The following is an 18,214-nucleotide window of genomic DNA, read 5'->3' as shown; positions in this document are numbered from 1 at the left end:
ACATTTTCTCTAACTTTGAAAACAATTATTATTGGGTTGGAGTATTATAGTAATGTACTTTAGTTTTCCACTTGTCTTACAAAAGAACTCATGGCCACATATACCTTTTTGTTCTTAACAATCACATGATTAATTGAATATTACTTGTCAAATATGATTAATTAATATTGCTCATACATTTTTCACGTAATTTATATGTATAAAAGTGGTGACTCTTGAGAGTTTTAGACTTTTGACTCCATTTTAAAATACACTAGAACCTAAAACACAAGAAAACTAACTCTTTGGACTTTGTTTTACCACTAATTACTAAACACCATTCCTTTGATATTTTCACCTAAGTTGATATGTTTTTATATAAAGTATATTAGACAGATAGTTTGGTTCAGTTTTTTTAATTTTTTTTTTGGTTATTTGGTTGATAAATAACGTGACAATACTTCACACAAACCTAGTTATTAGGACAGTTTAACACAGTTGGTTCAGGTTCTGATTTTATTTACAATCAAACATAATTTTAATTTAAAATTTTGAGTTTTAACATTAATTTATTATTTCTTTTCATTTGAATTTCCTGTAATACTAGTATACAAATAAACTAAACAAAACAAAACGTAATTCAGTTTTCTGGTTGATTATTTTGGTTCGGTTTGGTTAAATTATACTGGTTTATCGGGTTTGAACATCTTAACAGTTGACCTCTGGTATACATAAATTAAACGGTCTAAAAACTGTTAAAAAATTTGAACATGTAAAAAGACGGTCATATCTATTCTATTAATTCTTCAGCATGATCTATTGATATTAGTTATGTCCAAGTTAAAAAAAAACAGAAAACAATATATAACTGCATTTGTATATAAACTAAAGTGAATATGTACGTACACATATGTGAGTTTAGTGGTAAGTGGTAACTGCATAGAAATATAACTGCCTTATATAACTACCACTTACTAATATATTTTGTAACCTTCTTTATGATTCCAAAATTCTTTTTGACCGAATGTAAATTATACTATCAATACTATTAAAGTTGAAGTATGTTCTATTGACAAATTATAATGTGTAATATTTTTTGTTTGGTATAATATTACGTGTGTAATAATAATGTTTTATATCATAATATCTAAAATCATCTCATGAAATGTTAATGAGAAACATATAATTTTTTTATTTAATTACTATTTGATTACTAAACAAAATTATAACTATAGTTTATTTTTTATATATAAAATTAATAACTATCAATACTATTAAAGTTGAAATATGTTCTATTAATATTAGACGAGTCTAATTAAAATAAATATTATTACTATATGTAATTGCTTATGCGTGTGTATATATAACTATTTCTACACATGCTGTTGTGATCTTCAAAACCGTTTTTGTGTTCGAAAAAAGTACGGCCGACTATACGTGTGAGTTAGGTCTTCCGCATGTTCTTTAATATATTTTGCGCTCTAATTCACACGTCAACTACTTTCTTCATTTTTGTTTGTAAGTTTAATCAACTAAAAGTTATTTATTTTTAAAGTATTTGAAGCCTAAAAATATATCTGTTCTTTTAAGGACGGATCATAAATTTGGTCCAACTATTTAAAAAATCGATTTGCGGGTATGGATTATGAATATTTTATGCGGAGTGAGTGTAGGTTGGCGAGTTTTGGATCGCGACTATCCGTCGACCCGCAAAATATTTAAAAAAATAAAAAGTAAAAAAGTAAATATCTTTTTTAGAAATACAGGAATTTGAAAATAATAATTTAAAATTTAAATCATGTATAGTTTTTTTATTATAAATATATTTTTATAATAACTAAATTAAATAATGATTTTTAAAATATATATATATATTACCCGCAGATAACCACAAAATTAAACGGAGCGGGTTCAGGTACAAAATTATCTGTTTGCAGGTTGTGCTGGTCAGATTTTTTGACCAAAAAAATTGAAAATCCACGGGTTGGCGGGTCATTGGGATGAATTCGACCCGCAACCCAGTTTTAACTGTGCGTATACCGGATCAATTTTTTAAATTGCTATTATTTAACAAATATATTTCGATTAAGATCTATACAGAAATATGATTACAAAAAATATAAATATACTCAAAAAAACAAAAATATCAAAAATTGAATTTAAAACAAAAATATACCCGCCCTTTTAAGGGCGGGTCAAAATTTAGTTATACTTATTTATCTAGTTTGAACATATTAACAGTTAAATTGAGCCAACCATTTTTTATAAATTATCATTATATAATCATATAATCTCTAATTGTTGTTCTCTTCGATCCAAGACAGACGGTTCTACATGTATAATTATTTTTACAGTTTTTTTTTCACAATAATAAACCGTAGAAAAGTTGTGTTTGGTCCAAGATAGTTTTGTTAGTGTTTTATTTGAACACTAATAAAAAATAAAAAGAAATCTCCAAAGTTGAAATTTAGATGAGCTAAAGAAACTGGGCATTAACTAGAGAAACTGGGCTAGGCTTATCTCCTTCATAAGTAAAACTGGGCTAATAATAAAAAGTACACAGTACGGCCCATAGAATCTTACTTATCGCTGGCTCTCTCTAGCGAACGGATCTTACTTACTTAGGTCTCTCTCTGGATTTCGTCTCTTCCGTAGATTCTAAGATTTTTCGAAACTCCCAACAATCTCGTAGAGATGAGAGGTTTCTTCAGCCGAGGAACCAAAGACTCGCCGTCCACCTCCGCCTCTCCGTCGCCGAGATCACACCCTTCGACCTCCCCGGCGTCGTCCTCCGCGGCGACGGGACCACCGAGGCCGATCCGCCTAGTGTACTGCGACGAGAAAGGAAAGTTCCGGATGGACCCCGAAGCAGTCGCCACGCTGCAGCTCGTCAAGGAGCCGATCGGCGTCGTCTCGGTCTGTGGTAGGGCTCGTCAAGGCAAGAGCTTTATCCTCAATCAGGTAAGGTCTAGGGTTTTAGAAAATTAGGGTTTTTGATTTTTTTTTTCTGGAATTGAATTTGTGTTGTGTTGTGTTGTGTTAAGCTTCTTGGACGGAGTAATGGATTTCAAGTAGCGTCGACGCACAAGCCGTGTACTAAGGGGCTTTGGTTGTGGAGCTCTCCTATCAAACGAACTGCTCTTGATGGATCTGAGTATAATCTTTTGTTGTTGGATAGTGAAGGCATTGATGCTTATGATCAAACCGTAAGTTTCAAAAAAAAAAAAAAACAAACTTCGCTTTCCTTTTTAACATGTTTGTGTGATTCGGTTTCGTGTTTTGCAAATCCCCCACGCAGGGTACTTATAGCACTCAGATATTCTCGTTAGCTGTTCTTTTGTCAAGCATGTTCGTGTACAATCAGGTTTGTTTTGTTTTTTTTTCCATTTTGTTGTCTGACTGCCTTGGTATGTCGTTTTTTTGGTTTTGTTAGATGGTTGTTCTCTTCTGTTATGTTTCAGATGGGAGGGATTGACGAAGCTTCGCTTGATCGTCTTTCTCTTGTTACTCAAATGACTAAGCATATCCGTGTTAAGGCGTCTGGAGGGACGAGTTCACGTTCTGAGCTTGGACAGTTTTCTCCCATCTTTGTTTGGCTCCTTAGGGTAATCCTCTGCTATTTTTTTTGAAGTTAGTTTTGGTTGTCTATTTCTGTGGTTTACTGATGTATATGTGTTTAACCATGATATTTTTACTTGCAGGACTTTTATTTGGACCTAGTTGAAGATAACCGCAAGATTTCCCCGCGTGACTATTTAGAAATTGCGTTAAGGCCTGTTCAAGGTAGTGGAGGAGATATTGGTGCTAAGAATGAGGTAATAGTTGCATGTGCTTTACTTTTTTTTGGCATGTTTATTTAGGTAATCATTCACTCTTGAGAAAGAAAAAATTGTGAGTCAATGTTAATGAGAACAATGTTTTGCAGATCAGAGATTCGATCCGTGCTCTGTTTCCGGACCGAGAATGTTTTACCCTTGTAAGGCCTCTGACAAATGAAAAGGACCTCCAGAGACTTGATCAGATTCCGGTTAGTATCATTCTTTCTTTGTATGCTTCTTCACTTGTTATACTACGCTGAAAGGTTTGAATGTTTGTTTAATGCTTGGTTACATACTATCTCGTGTGTATGTGCAGTTGGAAGATTTGAGAGCCGAATTTGGTGCTGGCCTAGATGCATTGACCAAGTTTGTATTTGAGAAGACAAGGCCCAAACAGTTAGGGGGTACTGTGATGACCGGTCCTATACTTGTTGGTATTACACAGTCTTATCTGGATGCGTTGAATAATGGTGCCGTGCCAACAATAACCTCATCTTGGCAGGTTTGATATCTCTTACTTCTGTGGATGATCGATACATTTAATGTCAAAAGGCCGTTCTTTTCACAAGTGGTTAAATATCTGAGACTAGTATTTGACCGGATACGGCGGGTTTTACTTTACATAATATGAACGAGCATACATTTATAATGCCCCATCAAGGGGATCAGTTGGGATGTTTTTACTAATGCATTCTCTCCTCTATTTTCCTCAGATACTTCAAAAATTGATTTTAAAGTTATGTTCTTGTAGAGTGTGGAAGAAACTGAGTGTCGAAGAGCATATGATTCGGGTATAGAAGCCTATTTGGCTGCCTTTGACCAATCAAAAGCTCCTGAAGAAGTAAGTACTTTGCCTTAACCTCTTGTTATTTGTAACATATGATTATTTTTTTTTTCAAATTCTGCTACATAGGGTGCACTGAGGGAAGAACATGAAGAAGCAGTTCGAAAAGCCTTGGCTATGTTTAACGCTAATGCTGTAGGGGCTGGTTTAGCTAGAAAAAAATACGAGGATCTTCTCCATAAAGACTTGAAGAAAAAGTTTCAGGTAGTAGACTCTAAGACAGTGTTTATCACTGATAAGTACTTTTCACTTAATTTGCTCCTCGCTGCGTGATGCTGATATAGACCTTCTTTTGTTGTTTAGGATTACAAAAAGAATGCATTCATGGAGGCAGATTTGCGATGCACGAGTACCATCCAGAGTATGGAAAAGCAGCTTAGAGCAGCTTGCCATGCCTCTAATGCAAATATGGATAATGTTGTCAAGGTTGGTTTCTTATAGATATATATTTTGAGTAGATGTACTACAGATGGAAGTTCCCATGGTGTAGTTGGTTGCTGATTGTTTTTTTCCCTTTGTATTTAACGATCGATTGCGTCTCAGGTTTTAGAAGCTCGTTTGTCAGACTATGAAGCATCATGCCATGGCCCAGGGAAATGGCAGAAACTTTCTGTGTTCTTGCAGCAAAGGTACTTACTACTTCTATTCCCCCACTGATCTTGTGTTACGTGTTGTTTGTTAGAGGTTTGTTCATGTATTTTGCCCATTTTGTGTTTTGTTTCCAATGCAGCTTGGAAGGACCGATATATGATCTCACGAAAAGGCTTATAGATAATATCGCTATAGAGAAGAACTCACTAGCAGTGAAATTCCGTTCTGTTGAAGAGGCGATGAAACATCTAAAGCAGCAGCTGAAAGATAGCGAGAAATACAAGTTGGAATACCAGAAACGCTATGATGAATCCAACATCGACAAGAAGAAGCTGGAAGATGTATATAGAGAGCGCATAACTAAACTACAGGGGGAGAACAGTTCGCTGAACGAACGGTGCTCCACTTTGGTTAAAACCGTGGAATCCAAACAAGAAGAAATCAAGGAATGGAAAAGGAAGTATGACCAGCTCGTTTTGAAACAGAAAGCTGTTGAAGATCAGCTTAAGTCTGATATGGAAGTCCTTAGGACACGAAGTACTACTTCTGAAGCTAGGCTTGCTGCAGCGAGAGAACAAGCCAAATCCGCTCAAGAAGAGACTGATGAATGGAAAAGAAAGTATGATTATGCTGTGGGTGAGGCGAGATCTGCTCTTCAGAAGGCTGCTTCAGTTCAAGAACGTTCAGGCAAGGAAACACAATTGAGGGAAGATGTTCTGAGGGAGGAATTTACCTTAACTTTAGTTGAGAAGGTATTTTCTTTGTCCCATTCGTAACTACTTTTAAGTTTTGTAATCATCAGTATATCATCAATATGCGGTGTTGTTGATAAATTTCAGGATGAAGAAATTAAGGAGAAGGCGACAAAAATTGAGAAGGCGGAGCAGTCTCTAACTGTTCTAAGATCAGAGTTGAAGGTGAGCTTTTCGAAATGATAGTGCATCCAGTTCCAATCTTGTCTTGTTAATTATATTCTTATATGTGATATCTTTCTGCTCCTTTCATTCTGATAAGTTGGCTGAATCAGTTGAACGGTTAGTTGGAAGTGGATCTTAGTGATGGTCGTGTCTTTTGCAGGCGGCAGAGTTGAAAATCAAAACCTTTGACGTGGAAACAGCATCGCTGAAACTAGAGTTGAGGGAAATGATTGATAGGTTAGACAGTGCCAACACAAAGGCTCTAGCATATGAAAAGCAGGCAAACAAGTTGGAACAGGAGAAAATTCGCTTGGAGCAAAAGTACCGATCTGACTTTGAGAGATTCGACGAAGTCCAAGAGAGATGCAAAACAGCTGAGATAGAAGCTAAAAGGGCTACTGAACTGGCGGACAAAGCTCGAACCGATGCCGTCACTTCCCAAAAGGAGAAAAGTGAGAGTCAGAGGCTGGCAATGGAGAGACTTACTCAGATCGAGCGAGCCGAGAGACATGCGGAAAACTTAGAGAGGCAGAAAAATGACTTGGAAGATGAATTGCACAGACTCCGTGTGTCTGAGATCGATGCTGTCTCCAAGGTTGCAGTCTTGGAAGCAAGAGTAGGAGAACGAGAGAAAGAGATCGAGTCTTTGTTAAAGGAAACCAACGAACAGAGAGCGCATAACGTGAAGTCACTGGAGAAGCTGTTGGATGAAGAGCGGAAGGCTCATATAGCTGCAAACCGAAGAGCTGAAGCTCTTTCTCTTGAGCTGCAAGCCGCTCAAGCAACCGTTGATAATCTTCAGCAAGAGTTAGCTCAAGCTAGGTTGAAAGAAACTGCGCTTGACAACAGAATCAGAGCTGCTAGTTCTTCACGTGGGAAACGTACCAGGGTCGAAGATGTTGTTGATATGGATATTGAAGGAGCAAGTGATAGAATCTTGAAAACTAATAAACGGTCTCGGAGCGCAAGAGGAGATGATAATGGTGCTTATGACGATGATGTTTCTGTTTCCAGAGGAGGTGAAGACGAGGAGGAAGCTGAAGACTACAAGAAGCTAACGGTGCAGAAGCTTAGGCATGAACTGACGAAGTATGATTGCGGGCATTTGATACTGAACCAAGGCCATCAGAACAAGAAAGAGATTCTTGCTTTGTATGAAGCTCATGTTCTTCCCAAGAAAGAGGAAGAGAGAAAGAGACAGAGAGAAGCTACTTCTTAGGAAAAACTCTGTATAGAGTGAGGCGATATAAACATGCGTTGCTTTGATCTTGAAGAGATTAGTAAAGACTAAAAGAGTTGGACTTAGAAAGGCTCTGACATTTTAAGTATTGTTTTATCATACTGGAGCAAGTTGTGTATCGATTCTGAGGTTTAGGGTTTCTAAGTTTGTCTTTGTGTTGGTATTAATTTGGGTGTGGGGGTTTGAGTTGGTTTTGGTGTTGGACTTTTGATTTGTAGACCATATCTTTCTTCAGAAATTATGGTGATTGATTGTTGAGTTTGAGTTTGAGTTCGACCTTTTTTGCTTTGGGTTTTACTATTCAGTTCTCAGTCGACTGTATTAACAATTTGGTTGAAAATTACATCAGGAATTGAGTTTTCAGCTTTAGTGATAAAAGCTTTTCTATATTTGACTTGTATACTGATGTGGCCGAGAGAAGAAATTTAGTAGCTTGGATATTGGATTTAATATTTCGTAGTTAGTAATAAATGATTTGTTGACATTGTTATTTTATAACGGTTCTTTGCCGTGATATAAATTCGCCGAAAGCCATTATTTCTACAGAAAGAAAAATGATTTTATTCGTAGGATTATCTTAAAGGTGATCTATTATTTTTTTCTGTTATAAATTTTTCTTTTGCCATATAATCAGCCTTTTTCTAAAATGAAAATTCATTAGCTAATTCGAAAATAATGTAATCGCAGTAGAGAACATTATTTATATGTAAGGCACGTTTTAAATGGAGAATATAACTTGAATCACATCAATCGCTTGATTTTAAAATTATCATTAGAAAAACAAGAACATGTTTTGAATCTAGTCATTGTTATCGAGAGTTTCTCAAATGAAATATCTAACAAATTTTATTAGTATTTAATTAGAAATGCAGTCATATATCAAATATATAGGTTTCGTATATTCTGTATATGTTCTCCTCTGCGTTTTCGAATTTTGTATAATATTACTGGACCTTTAGGTCATGAATTAAATAACAGAATATATTCCAAGCTCTCTTCTCAAACGTTAATATAATGCAAAGATTAGGAATGGCGAATGAATGAAAAAAATTGGCTTATTTATTAGGTTGTAGATTATGTATTAAAGAATGCATGAGTGTGTCTTTTGTGTTAGGTTGTTTATTTGTGTGGGGCTTGAGTCGGTTTGGTTTTGGACTTTTTCTCATTTTCAGAATCATGTTAAGTTGTTCGACCGATCGCTTTGGATTTTACTCTTCAAACCGCATTGACTAATTTGGTTTTACGGAATGAAAGATGTGTATCTTACCTGACATGAAAACTATGTGATGTGACGCCGATAGAAGAAATTTAGTTATTTGGATGACTATATCATGTAAACCATTACATATGTGAGCTCTGGTTAATCGGATAAATGATTGTTGAATTAGGTTGTGTAGAAGATGTAGAACGGTTCCTCGGGGCCATGCGGTTAAAATACTCCAACTGTGATTGAGCAAATTCTTTTAATCAATCAATCTTTGGTTTCTGAAAAAAAACACTCTACAGAAAACACCTCTGTTTTACAAACATAGTTCAACTGGAAACCAAAATCTAAATGGTTTTCAGCAACCAAAAGTCTACGTTACATTCAGGACCGGCCCTGAGCAATGCGTAATGAAATATTTGCAACAAGTTCTCGAAAATTTTGAAGAAAATTACATAGACATAAATCCCTAAAAAATTTTTTTAGACCCCCAAAATTTTTATTTACATAGACAGTGTAACAGGTTTCCAAAATCTCAGGGCCGGTACTGGTTACATTCATTACAAAAACTTCAGTTTACAAATGCTTTTTAAATTCAGCAGTAGTTACACAAAAAGGTGATAACTCTGATGCAAACTTACACGAATCAAAACTGAATTATTACACCCAACAGAAATAAAAATAAAAATCTACCAATCTTCTTTCACCAAAAATAACAAAACTGACTTGTTCCACAAGGTGAAAGATTAGGTCCACCGTCCCATTTTGACGAAATCTAGCTTTCAAGTCTCGTCAAAGTATCAAAAACCCGGTGCGTTTAAATATTCTTTCGTACACACCCACCTACAATATTTTAATTTTAAATCCTCGTAATCTATGATTGTTTCGGACATAGCACGCAAATATTTTTTAAATACAAATCATCTAGAATTTGAGAATTTATTAATAGCTTGATGCGGATAAAATCATCAATAGAAATCAAATAAAATCACATGAAACCAGTTAAAAATGTACAATTCGTGAAATATACTCATTTACAGAATTAATTATCTTACATTCTCACCCCTAAAACATTCTTAATCTTCTCCGTAAAAAACCCCAAAACTTTTCGAAATTACTCAAACCACCCCTGCTTCCCTCTCCAAACTATTCAAAATCGCCGCCACCTGAGAAACCGACGGCCGGCTCCTCCGCGAATTCCCCACGCATGCCAAAGCCACCTTCGCCAGCCTTATCACCAAACACTTGACCTCGCTCCGAACAACCACTCTCGGATCCAAAAGCTCCCCGAATCTCTTCTCCTTGATCAACGGCGTCGCCCACTTCACGATCGATCCTCCCTCGCTTCTCCTCCCGCTCAAAATCTCCAGCAAAACGACGCCGAATCCGTACACGTCGCTCTCTCTACAGTACCCTTCCTCGACGCACCCCGCGATCTCCGACTTCTCCCGCGCGATCAGAAACGCGAGTCCGTAATCCGAAACCTTCGCCGCGAACTCGCCGTCGAGAAGCACGTTCGACGACGTGAACCTCCCGTGGACGATTCTAGGGTTCGCGACCTCGTGGAGATACTCCAGACCCCTCGCCGCTCCCGCCGCGACTTTAAAACGTTTCCGCCAGTCGAGATCGGAGTAGTCTCCGCCGTGTTGTTGTTGTAAGTGATCGCTCAAGCTCCTCGCTTCTCCGACGAACTCGGTGACGACGATCCTCTCGCCGGGAGCTTCCGAGAAGCCGAGGATCGAGACGACGTTGGGGTGGAGAGAGGAGGAGAGCGTTCTGAGGATCGTGGAGAAACCGGATCCCGGTTTGCTTAGAACCAAACCGGGATGTATTCTTTTGACCGCGACGAGGTTTTTGTGCGTTGGGATAACCGCGGCGTAAACCGTACCTAACCGGCCACTGCCGATGATTCGTCGCTGGTTGAAACCGTCGGTTGCCGAATCTATTTCGGTTAAGGGATAAGATAGACCGACCGGTTTGGTTTCTGGAAGGAGACATTCGTCGGTCCGGAGCGGTTTCTTTCTGCATAGTAAGAAGAGGAAGATGATGAGGAGGAGAAGAAAGAGCGAGAGAAGAGACAAAACCGAAACGTAAGCTATTTTTTCAGATTTCTCCATTTGATCTTTAATTTCTTTAAAAAGTCATTCATGATTATGGTTATGTGCTTTGCGTGTGCTATATATACACGTGAAAATAATATGATAAAATAAAGGTCAAACAAGACAAAGGTGAAGGAATAACTTTTCTAGATGGTCTTATAAATATTCACGGACTCTTTTTATTCAAGGGAAAAATATACTTTACTTTTCGTTATAATATATGAGGGAAAATCTCCACCTGAAACATGGAGTCACAAAGCTTGACGAGCACGCTCTGGTAGACGCAGACACTCACAATCAAGAAGAACTGCAGCCAGCCCGCGTACATTCTTGGGTGCAAGTTCCCATGAGAGGAATTTGGCCCCGTTTCAGGCCTCTCCTACGAACCATGGGTTCCCACACGCCTCTCCAATACAGTCCACACACACCAGGGCAAAAAGAACCACAACTAAAAGCAATGTGCCCCTCCCATAGAACACAAACTCCACTCTCCAAAGAGAACAGCATGATTTTCACTCCGATCATCCTCCGCTTCCTTAATGGTACTGAACTGGAACTGCCGTGGGATTGAGAATCATATGACAGTTCGGAGATTCATGGAACTTAACAAAAAAAAAAGCTGTAATATCATTTTCCTGCAAGAAACTAAAAATCTAAATGAGTTTGTGCTGAAAGAAGTTGAGAGCCTAAATCTTTACTCACATTTCTTGATCCCACCTTGCAGCCAAGGCGCTGGAAGCCTTGCTCTACTCTGGAAGAACTACATCAACCTGCAGATTCTGTCATCCAATCAAAATCACATTGATACGTTGATCACCTACAAAAATGCCATCTTCATCTATGGAGATCCGGATATAACAAAATGCAAGAGATCTTCAGCATGCTGCATGGTGTATGACGTATCATCGGAGATAGATTTTATTGGACAGTTCGGAGTGGTGCAGTCAGACGTATATTCTCATATGGTGGTAAAAGTTATGGCTGTGTAATCATCTATGTAATATTTCTCATCGATGTAATACATAATTAATCAGACGCTAAAAATATACTAATCAATTTTCACGTTTTTAATGAAAAACATTTTTTAAAACATGACCGAATATGGCGGTCCAATCAAATTAAAACATGAACCAAACATACCTAGGTCAAATGTATAAAAACAGTTTGTTCATAATTTACTATCAAAAATACTTTTTAATTGTTTTATCTTTAAATCATATAAATAAAAAAAAATTAGTTCTTTTTTAATTTATATGTATCTTTAAAATTTTCATAATTTACGATGATAAATATTCAAATTATTAATTTCTTTGAGGTCAAAATATTTATTTAATATTTATTTTTCATTTGGTTTGTACTAATATTTTGTTACATGATTATTTCTAAATAAATAAATTTATATTAAAGTTCACACCGAATATAACTAATAGAACATTTAGAATTATATTTTTATTATATGTTTTAATTTTTGAATTTAGTTGAAACTGAATGAATTCGATCTATGACTTAAAAAAATAGCGGTTCAGTTACCGGTCTAATTTTTAAAATATTGATAATAAATGATTCCACTACATGCAAGATACAACCAATATATTAAAAGTTTAGTTAAAAGATAATATTAAATGTTATTAAATTATTAAATTACTTTTTCTCTATCTAATTTCATATACATATTGTATGTCTTTAACAAAACCATATGAACAGAACCGTGCCTGAAATATCTCAGCTCAGAAGCAAAAAGAATTTGTGGGCTGGGCCTATTGTTCTTACAAAAACCACGAAAATATTAAAAATTTAGTGGGGCTTATTGGATTAGGCATTTGGTAAAATTTTGAGGATTTCATATTTGCTAGAATTTAACTGGTATTAGGATTTTGTGAAACTTTGAGGAGATTTTGAGGAGAGATTTGGTAGAATTTTAAAATATAAACAAAACTAGATTTGGTAATATCTTATAAAAAAATATTCTAAAACAGTGTAATCTCTTTCAAACTTTTTGTACATAGGAATTATCGTGTCTTTATCTTAACCATGATAGAAGAAACATCTGGAAAGTTGTCAAAAAGTTTGAACAACGAAGGGTGAACCTCCACGAGATACGATACACAATATACATCCACAATACTCTGGATAAAAAAAACTGATTTGATGAAATGTTTAACAGAAACCATTAAATTGACTGTCAAGGAGGTGTTGCCAAAGCAAAACGAAGAGACATGGGTCGTGGAACCTGGGTTTCCAAATCCATTTTCTCATTTTAAAAACTGATCACTATTGGAGCTATACCGGTTTCCTTTCGCCGGTTTACTAATTTATTAAGATTAGGTTTATTATGGTTTAGTAATATCAATTGTATATATAGATTTTGTACAGTTGACCGTTGAGTCTAATGAGAAAATCATCTTCTCCAACAAACTCTTTCTCTCTTATCTTCTTCTTTCTCTCTCAAACTCTGAATCGTAATATGGTATCAGAGCCATCGCGCTCATCTTCCGACTGATTCTCCGATCATCTCCGATCATCTTTGCTGTTGATCATCATCTCCGATGGTTTCAGTGAAGAAAATCCCTCGACGAACGATTCGAACGAGAGCTACTACTAGCTCAGCTCGCAATCCAACTCGGATCTCCTCTCGCGCCGATACCGATGTCGAATCTCCTCCTCCGATCCTGCATACTCCACCGATCGGAGCTCCTCCACCGATATCGGTACCGATCTCGACTGATCCAACTCAATCTCCTCTGTATATGCACAACTCCGATCATCCTGGTTTACAACTCGTATCTATTCGCTTAGATGAATCTAACTATGATGATTGGAATGCTGCTATGCGTATTGCCTTAGATGCGAAGAACAAAATAGGATTCATCGATGGTTCTTTACCTCGACCTGAGATCTCGGATCCTTCGTTTCGCCTATGGTCACGATGTAACAGTATGGTTAAATCGTGGATTCTCAACTCGGTTTCTCAACAAATCTATCGTAGTATATTGCGTTTGAATGATGCTACAGATATATGGAAGGATCTTCAAGGTCGTTTTCACATGACTAATCTCCCGAGAACATTCAACTTGACACAAGAGATACAAGATCTTCGTCAAGGATCTATGTCTCTCTCGGAGTACTATACGAAGCTGAAGACATTATGGGATAATCTGGAGAGTACTGATGAACCAGATCATCCTTGTGTTTGTGGAAATGCCGTGAAGATACAGCTTAAGGCTGAGCGTGCCAAGATTGTGAAATTTTTGGCAGGTCTCAATGAATCCTATGCCATCATTCGACGCCAAATTATCATGAAGAAAGCTTTACCATCTCTGGCTGAAATCTACAACATCCTTGATCAAGATGACAGTCAAAGAGGGTTCTCTGCTATTGCTCCTGCTCAAGCAACATTTCAAGTCTCTGATAACTCCTCTCCTTTGATGGATCAATCAATCTCATATGTGCAGAATGGTCCAAACAAAGGTCGCCCTATTTGTTCCTTCTGCAAACGAGTTGGCCACATTGCTGAGCGTTGCTATAAGAAGCATGGTTTTCCACCTGGCTTCGTCTCTAAGTACAAACAAGCTGAGAAAGGTGGTTCCTCTGCCAAGGTAGCGGCTCAGGTTTCTAAATCACCTGCTCCCTCGGCTCCTTCCTCTACGGTTGAGAATATGATTGGAAGTCTCAGTAAAGATCAGATTCAACAGTTCATTGCCTTGTTCAGCTCTCAGCTACAGGCTCCTTCAGGTTCTCTTCAAACCGACGCTGTTGAATCTGCTTCTGGTATTTTCTTTTCTCCTGCGACTTACAACTTTGTTGGTATACTTATGGTATCCCAACATCGTCTTTCTAGTCAGACATGGGTGATTGATTCAGGTGCTACACACCATGTTGCCCATGATCGAAATATATTCATCTCTCTGAACTCTGCTCTTACAAGCTCAGTTAATCTACCTACTGGCTCTACTATAAAAGTTAGTGGTGTGGGAACTATCAGATTGAATGAACACATTTTACTCCATAATGTGCTCTTCATTCCCGAGTTCAGATTGAATCTTCTCAGTATAAGTTCATTAACTGATGATATTGGTTCTTCTGTGACATTTGATCCCTCTTCTTGCACGATTCAGGATCCTACCAAGGCGTTGACGATTGGTCAGGGTAAAAGATTGGGGAACCTCTATGTCTTAGATACTCAAGCATCACCTACCTCAGTTCTTGCAGTGGTTGATATTGGTACTTGGCATGCGAGGCTTGGTCACCCGTCTTACAAGAAGCTTGATGAAATCTCTGGTGCTCTAGGAACTTCAAGATTGAAGAATAAAGGAAAATCTTTTTGTCATACATGTCATCTCTCCAAGCAAAAGAAGTTGTCTTACATATCTCATAACAATATTTGTAACGACAATTTTGAGCTTTTACATATAGACATTTGGGGTCCATTTTCTGTTGAGACAATTGAAGGATATCGCTATTTCTTAACGATTGTGGATGACCATTCCAGAGCTACTTGGATTTATCTGTTACGTACTAAAGATGAAGTCATACAAGTCTTCCCTGCTTTTGTCAAACAAGTTGAGACTAAGTATGGAGTCAGAGTCAAGTCAGTACGATCAGATAATGCACAAGAGCTGCTGTTTACCAAGTTCTATCAGGCTCAAGGCATCACTGCATATAACTCTTGTCCTGAAACTCCCGAACAGAACTCGGTAGTAGAACGAAAGCACCAGCATATACTGAATGTTGCTCGGTCTTTAATGTTCCAGTCTCATGTTCCACTATCTTTTTGGGGAGATTGTGTGCTTACAGCAGTCTTTCTTATCAATAGAACTCCTGCAAAGCTTCTCCACAATAAAACTCCTTTTGAGGTCCTCAATGGTACGTCTCCTGATTACTCACAACTCAAGACTTTTGGTTGTTTGTGTTATGGTTCCACGTCACCTAAACAGCGTCACAAGTTCCTTCCTCGTTCCAGAGCTTGTATATTCTTGGGATATCCTCCTGGTGTCAAGGGATATAAGCTTATGGATTTGGAGAGTAACAAGATTTATATCTCTCGGAATGTTCTGTTTCATGAAGATCTGTTCCCACTAAAGAAGAATTATGATCTACATGTCCCAGAATGGGTCAACCCGTCTTCTGAGCCTCTAGCTACTCTTCCTCATCCTACTCCTAATCCCACTTCACCAGAAATTCCCACTTCTACTTCTTCCTCTCCACCCGAAATTTCTAAAAGTCGTGTTAAGAAAGTCCCTCTCCATCTTCAGGACTATCATTGTTACACTCTCTTATCAGATCACACACACTCTGTTTCAAACTCCCTTTTATCTTCCAAACTTTCTCCATCTCATCTTGCTTACATAAATTCCATCACTAAAATACCCGTTCCTACTTCTTATGCTGAGGCTCAGACAGACAAAGAATGGTGTGACGCGGTTGATCTTGAATTTGGTGTTATGCACTACAGGAAATGTGGGTAGTAATAGCGGACGAAAAGCGCTATGATTCATGTTTAATAGCGTTTCCTTGGACGCTCTGACATCGCCCGTTATAATAGGTCCGACCCTTTTAATAGCGGTTTTTCTTTGTGCTATAGTTAAACATACAACGATAGCAAATGTTTGGTGTTATTAATTTGTTTTTAATTATCTAAAATTTATTAAAAATAATTACCAAACCGAACCAAAACATATTACATAATTAAATAATTAAAAATTAAATTAAAAATTAATTCATAATTAAAAATTAAATTTTATTTATTAAACTAAAACAATATACAAATAATTGGTTTACAATTAATACCAATTTATTTATTAACATTGGTTTACATACAAACCCGGTTTATTAAACCAATCCTATCTAAACCAAACCTAATAAACCAACCAACTAAACCTAATCTACCCCACTGCCTTCATCTTCTGCCGTCATCTTCCTCCCATCGTCATCTTCTGTCTTCTCTCCTTCTCCCTCTTACTATTTTTCTTCTTGCTCTGCTCCATCTCCACTAGCACAGCTTTTTCATATCATGCTTCTTCCTGTAAAAAGTACAAACAAATCAAATTCAAAACCAGAGAGAGAACAATGGCTATTGAATATTGACTGCATCATACATACCTATCGAGAACAAGAACAACCACCAGGCGTCCCATTATCTATTCCACTTCCTCTTCCCCGTCCCTGAAGTCAAATCCCCATTTAATCAAGTTACAATCTTGTCAAACAACACTAATAATTCATTCAAAAATCTCAAAGCAAAACAAGGAACATATGACAAACCTGACTATCTGAGATGTGGTTGGTGTTAACTAAGACCATGAATATGCATCTGGAAAAGAAGAAGCATTGATAAGATGATAGATAAAAAGAGTGGTTGAGACAGAAATAGAGAACGAGGAGAGACAGAGTTCGTTTCTGGTGTGATTTTTTGTAAGGTCTTGAATCTCGTTCTTTGTTTCAGAGAGAGAGAGACAGAGAGAAAGAAAGAGACGAAGAAAGTGAGAAGCGTGAGAGAGGGAGAGAGAGAGAGAGATAAACACAGAAATATTAAATCTGAACCCTTCAAAATATCTAATCTATGGTTGAGATTATCAATCCACCCACAACTTTTTCTAACCAATAGAAACAAAGTGTGAGGATTGATACAAGAATGAATATGGGCCATTGATTCAAATCAATCAATGGTTCAAATAAAACAATACAAATTGTCTTCTTATTTATATATTACTATTATAAAAAATTATTTAATTTTTAAATAATTTGGTATCATAATTTAAATTTTGAAATCTAAATTTTATATTTGAATTTTTAATTTATTTACAGAAACATAATTCATTTAGAAATTAAAATTTAATGTTTTATGATATATTTTAAAATGAGATATGTGGTTTGGGGGTTAGGGTTAAGATTTTGGATTAAGTATATGATTTAGTTTTAGAATAAACTTGAAGGTTTAGGTTTGGGGGTTTAGATTTAATTTCTGAAATAATTTTTTAAAATATTAAAAATGTGAGAATAGTGATTTTGGACCTTTGAAATTGTTTTAGACTTATGATACATGTGTTTCTTTTAACTCCCATGTCGATTGACTTCTATTACCATCTTTCATATATAATGTTTACGGAAAGAAATCATTTAGTGTAAAAGAAATACAAGTTTTCTTTTAAAATGAATTGTGCTACAGTTTATAGTTCTAACTAAATTAGATTTTAACAAATTTTATGAATATATTTCGAGATGTATTGTTTAAGTTTAAAGTTTAGGGTTTAGGGTAATGTCTATGGTGTATGAAGTTTGGATTTTAAAAATGAATTGTGAAAAATAAATTTTTGAGTTTAGAATTTAGAGTTTAAAGTTTGAAGTTTGAAGTATAATATAAGATTTGGGGTTTAGGATTTTAAATACACCAAACTCCATATATATTTATAAATATACAAACCCCTAAATTATTATACATATATATATATATATATATATATATTATAAAAAACTTTAATAATCATTTTTATCCTTTAGTTTTACATTTATATATCTTGAGGTT

The 18,214-nt window shown here is 36.3% G+C and overlaps 3 protein-coding genes and 1 long non-coding RNA gene across 4 annotated transcripts; 2 read left to right on the top strand and 2 right to left on the bottom strand.

The window, feature by feature from the left end:
* Positions 1-2,590: 2,590 nt before the first annotated feature.
* On the top strand, positions 2,591-7,653 carry LOC108827642 (uncharacterized). Its single transcript, XM_018601079.2, has 14 exons — positions 2,591-2,940; positions 3,024-3,185; positions 3,278-3,343; positions 3,441-3,584; positions 3,681-3,794; positions 3,905-4,006; positions 4,114-4,299; positions 4,549-4,638; positions 4,711-4,845; positions 4,945-5,067; positions 5,185-5,270; positions 5,372-5,984; positions 6,072-6,149; positions 6,310-7,653. The coding sequence occupies exons 1-14, from the start codon at positions 2,674-2,676 to the stop codon at positions 7,366-7,368; spliced, it is 3,225 nt and encodes a 1,074-aa protein (XP_018456581.1). The 5' UTR covers positions 2,591-2,673; the 3' UTR covers positions 7,369-7,653.
* Positions 7,654-9,558: 1,905 nt separating this feature from the next.
* On the bottom strand, positions 9,559-10,730 carry LOC108827640 (serine/threonine-protein kinase-like protein CCR1). The gene has a single exon (XM_018601076.2). It carries the CDS (start codon positions 10,708-10,710, stop codon positions 9,712-9,714), a length of 999 nt encoding a protein of 332 aa, XP_018456578.1. The 5' UTR covers positions 10,711-10,730; the 3' UTR covers positions 9,559-9,711.
* On the top strand, positions 10,727-11,730 carry LOC108827641 (uncharacterized). Its single transcript, XM_018601077.2, has 2 exons — positions 10,727-11,234; positions 11,417-11,730. The coding sequence occupies exons 1-2, from the start codon at positions 10,913-10,915 to the stop codon at positions 11,503-11,505; spliced, it is 411 nt and encodes a 136-aa protein (XP_018456579.1). The 5' UTR covers positions 10,727-10,912; the 3' UTR covers positions 11,506-11,730.
* A 4,682-nt stretch (positions 11,731-16,412) lies between these two features.
* LOC108827639 (uncharacterized) lies at positions 16,413-17,180 on the bottom strand. The gene is made up of 3 exons (XR_001945709.2): positions 16,954-17,180; positions 16,792-16,854; positions 16,413-16,712 (listed from the first exon to the last, which is right to left on the bottom strand). It is a non-coding gene; the product is annotated as an uncharacterized LOC108827639 (long non-coding RNA).
* Between the last annotated feature and the right edge of the window lie 1,034 nt (positions 17,181-18,214).

The sequence above is a fragment of the Raphanus sativus genome, chromosome 9, assembly GCF_000801105.2.
Source record: "Raphanus sativus cultivar WK10039 chromosome 9, ASM80110v3, whole genome shotgun sequence".
Classification (NCBI taxonomy): domain Eukaryota; kingdom Viridiplantae; phylum Streptophyta; class Magnoliopsida; order Brassicales; family Brassicaceae; genus Raphanus; species Raphanus sativus.
This window is presented reverse-complemented; position numbering and strand designations above follow the sequence as displayed.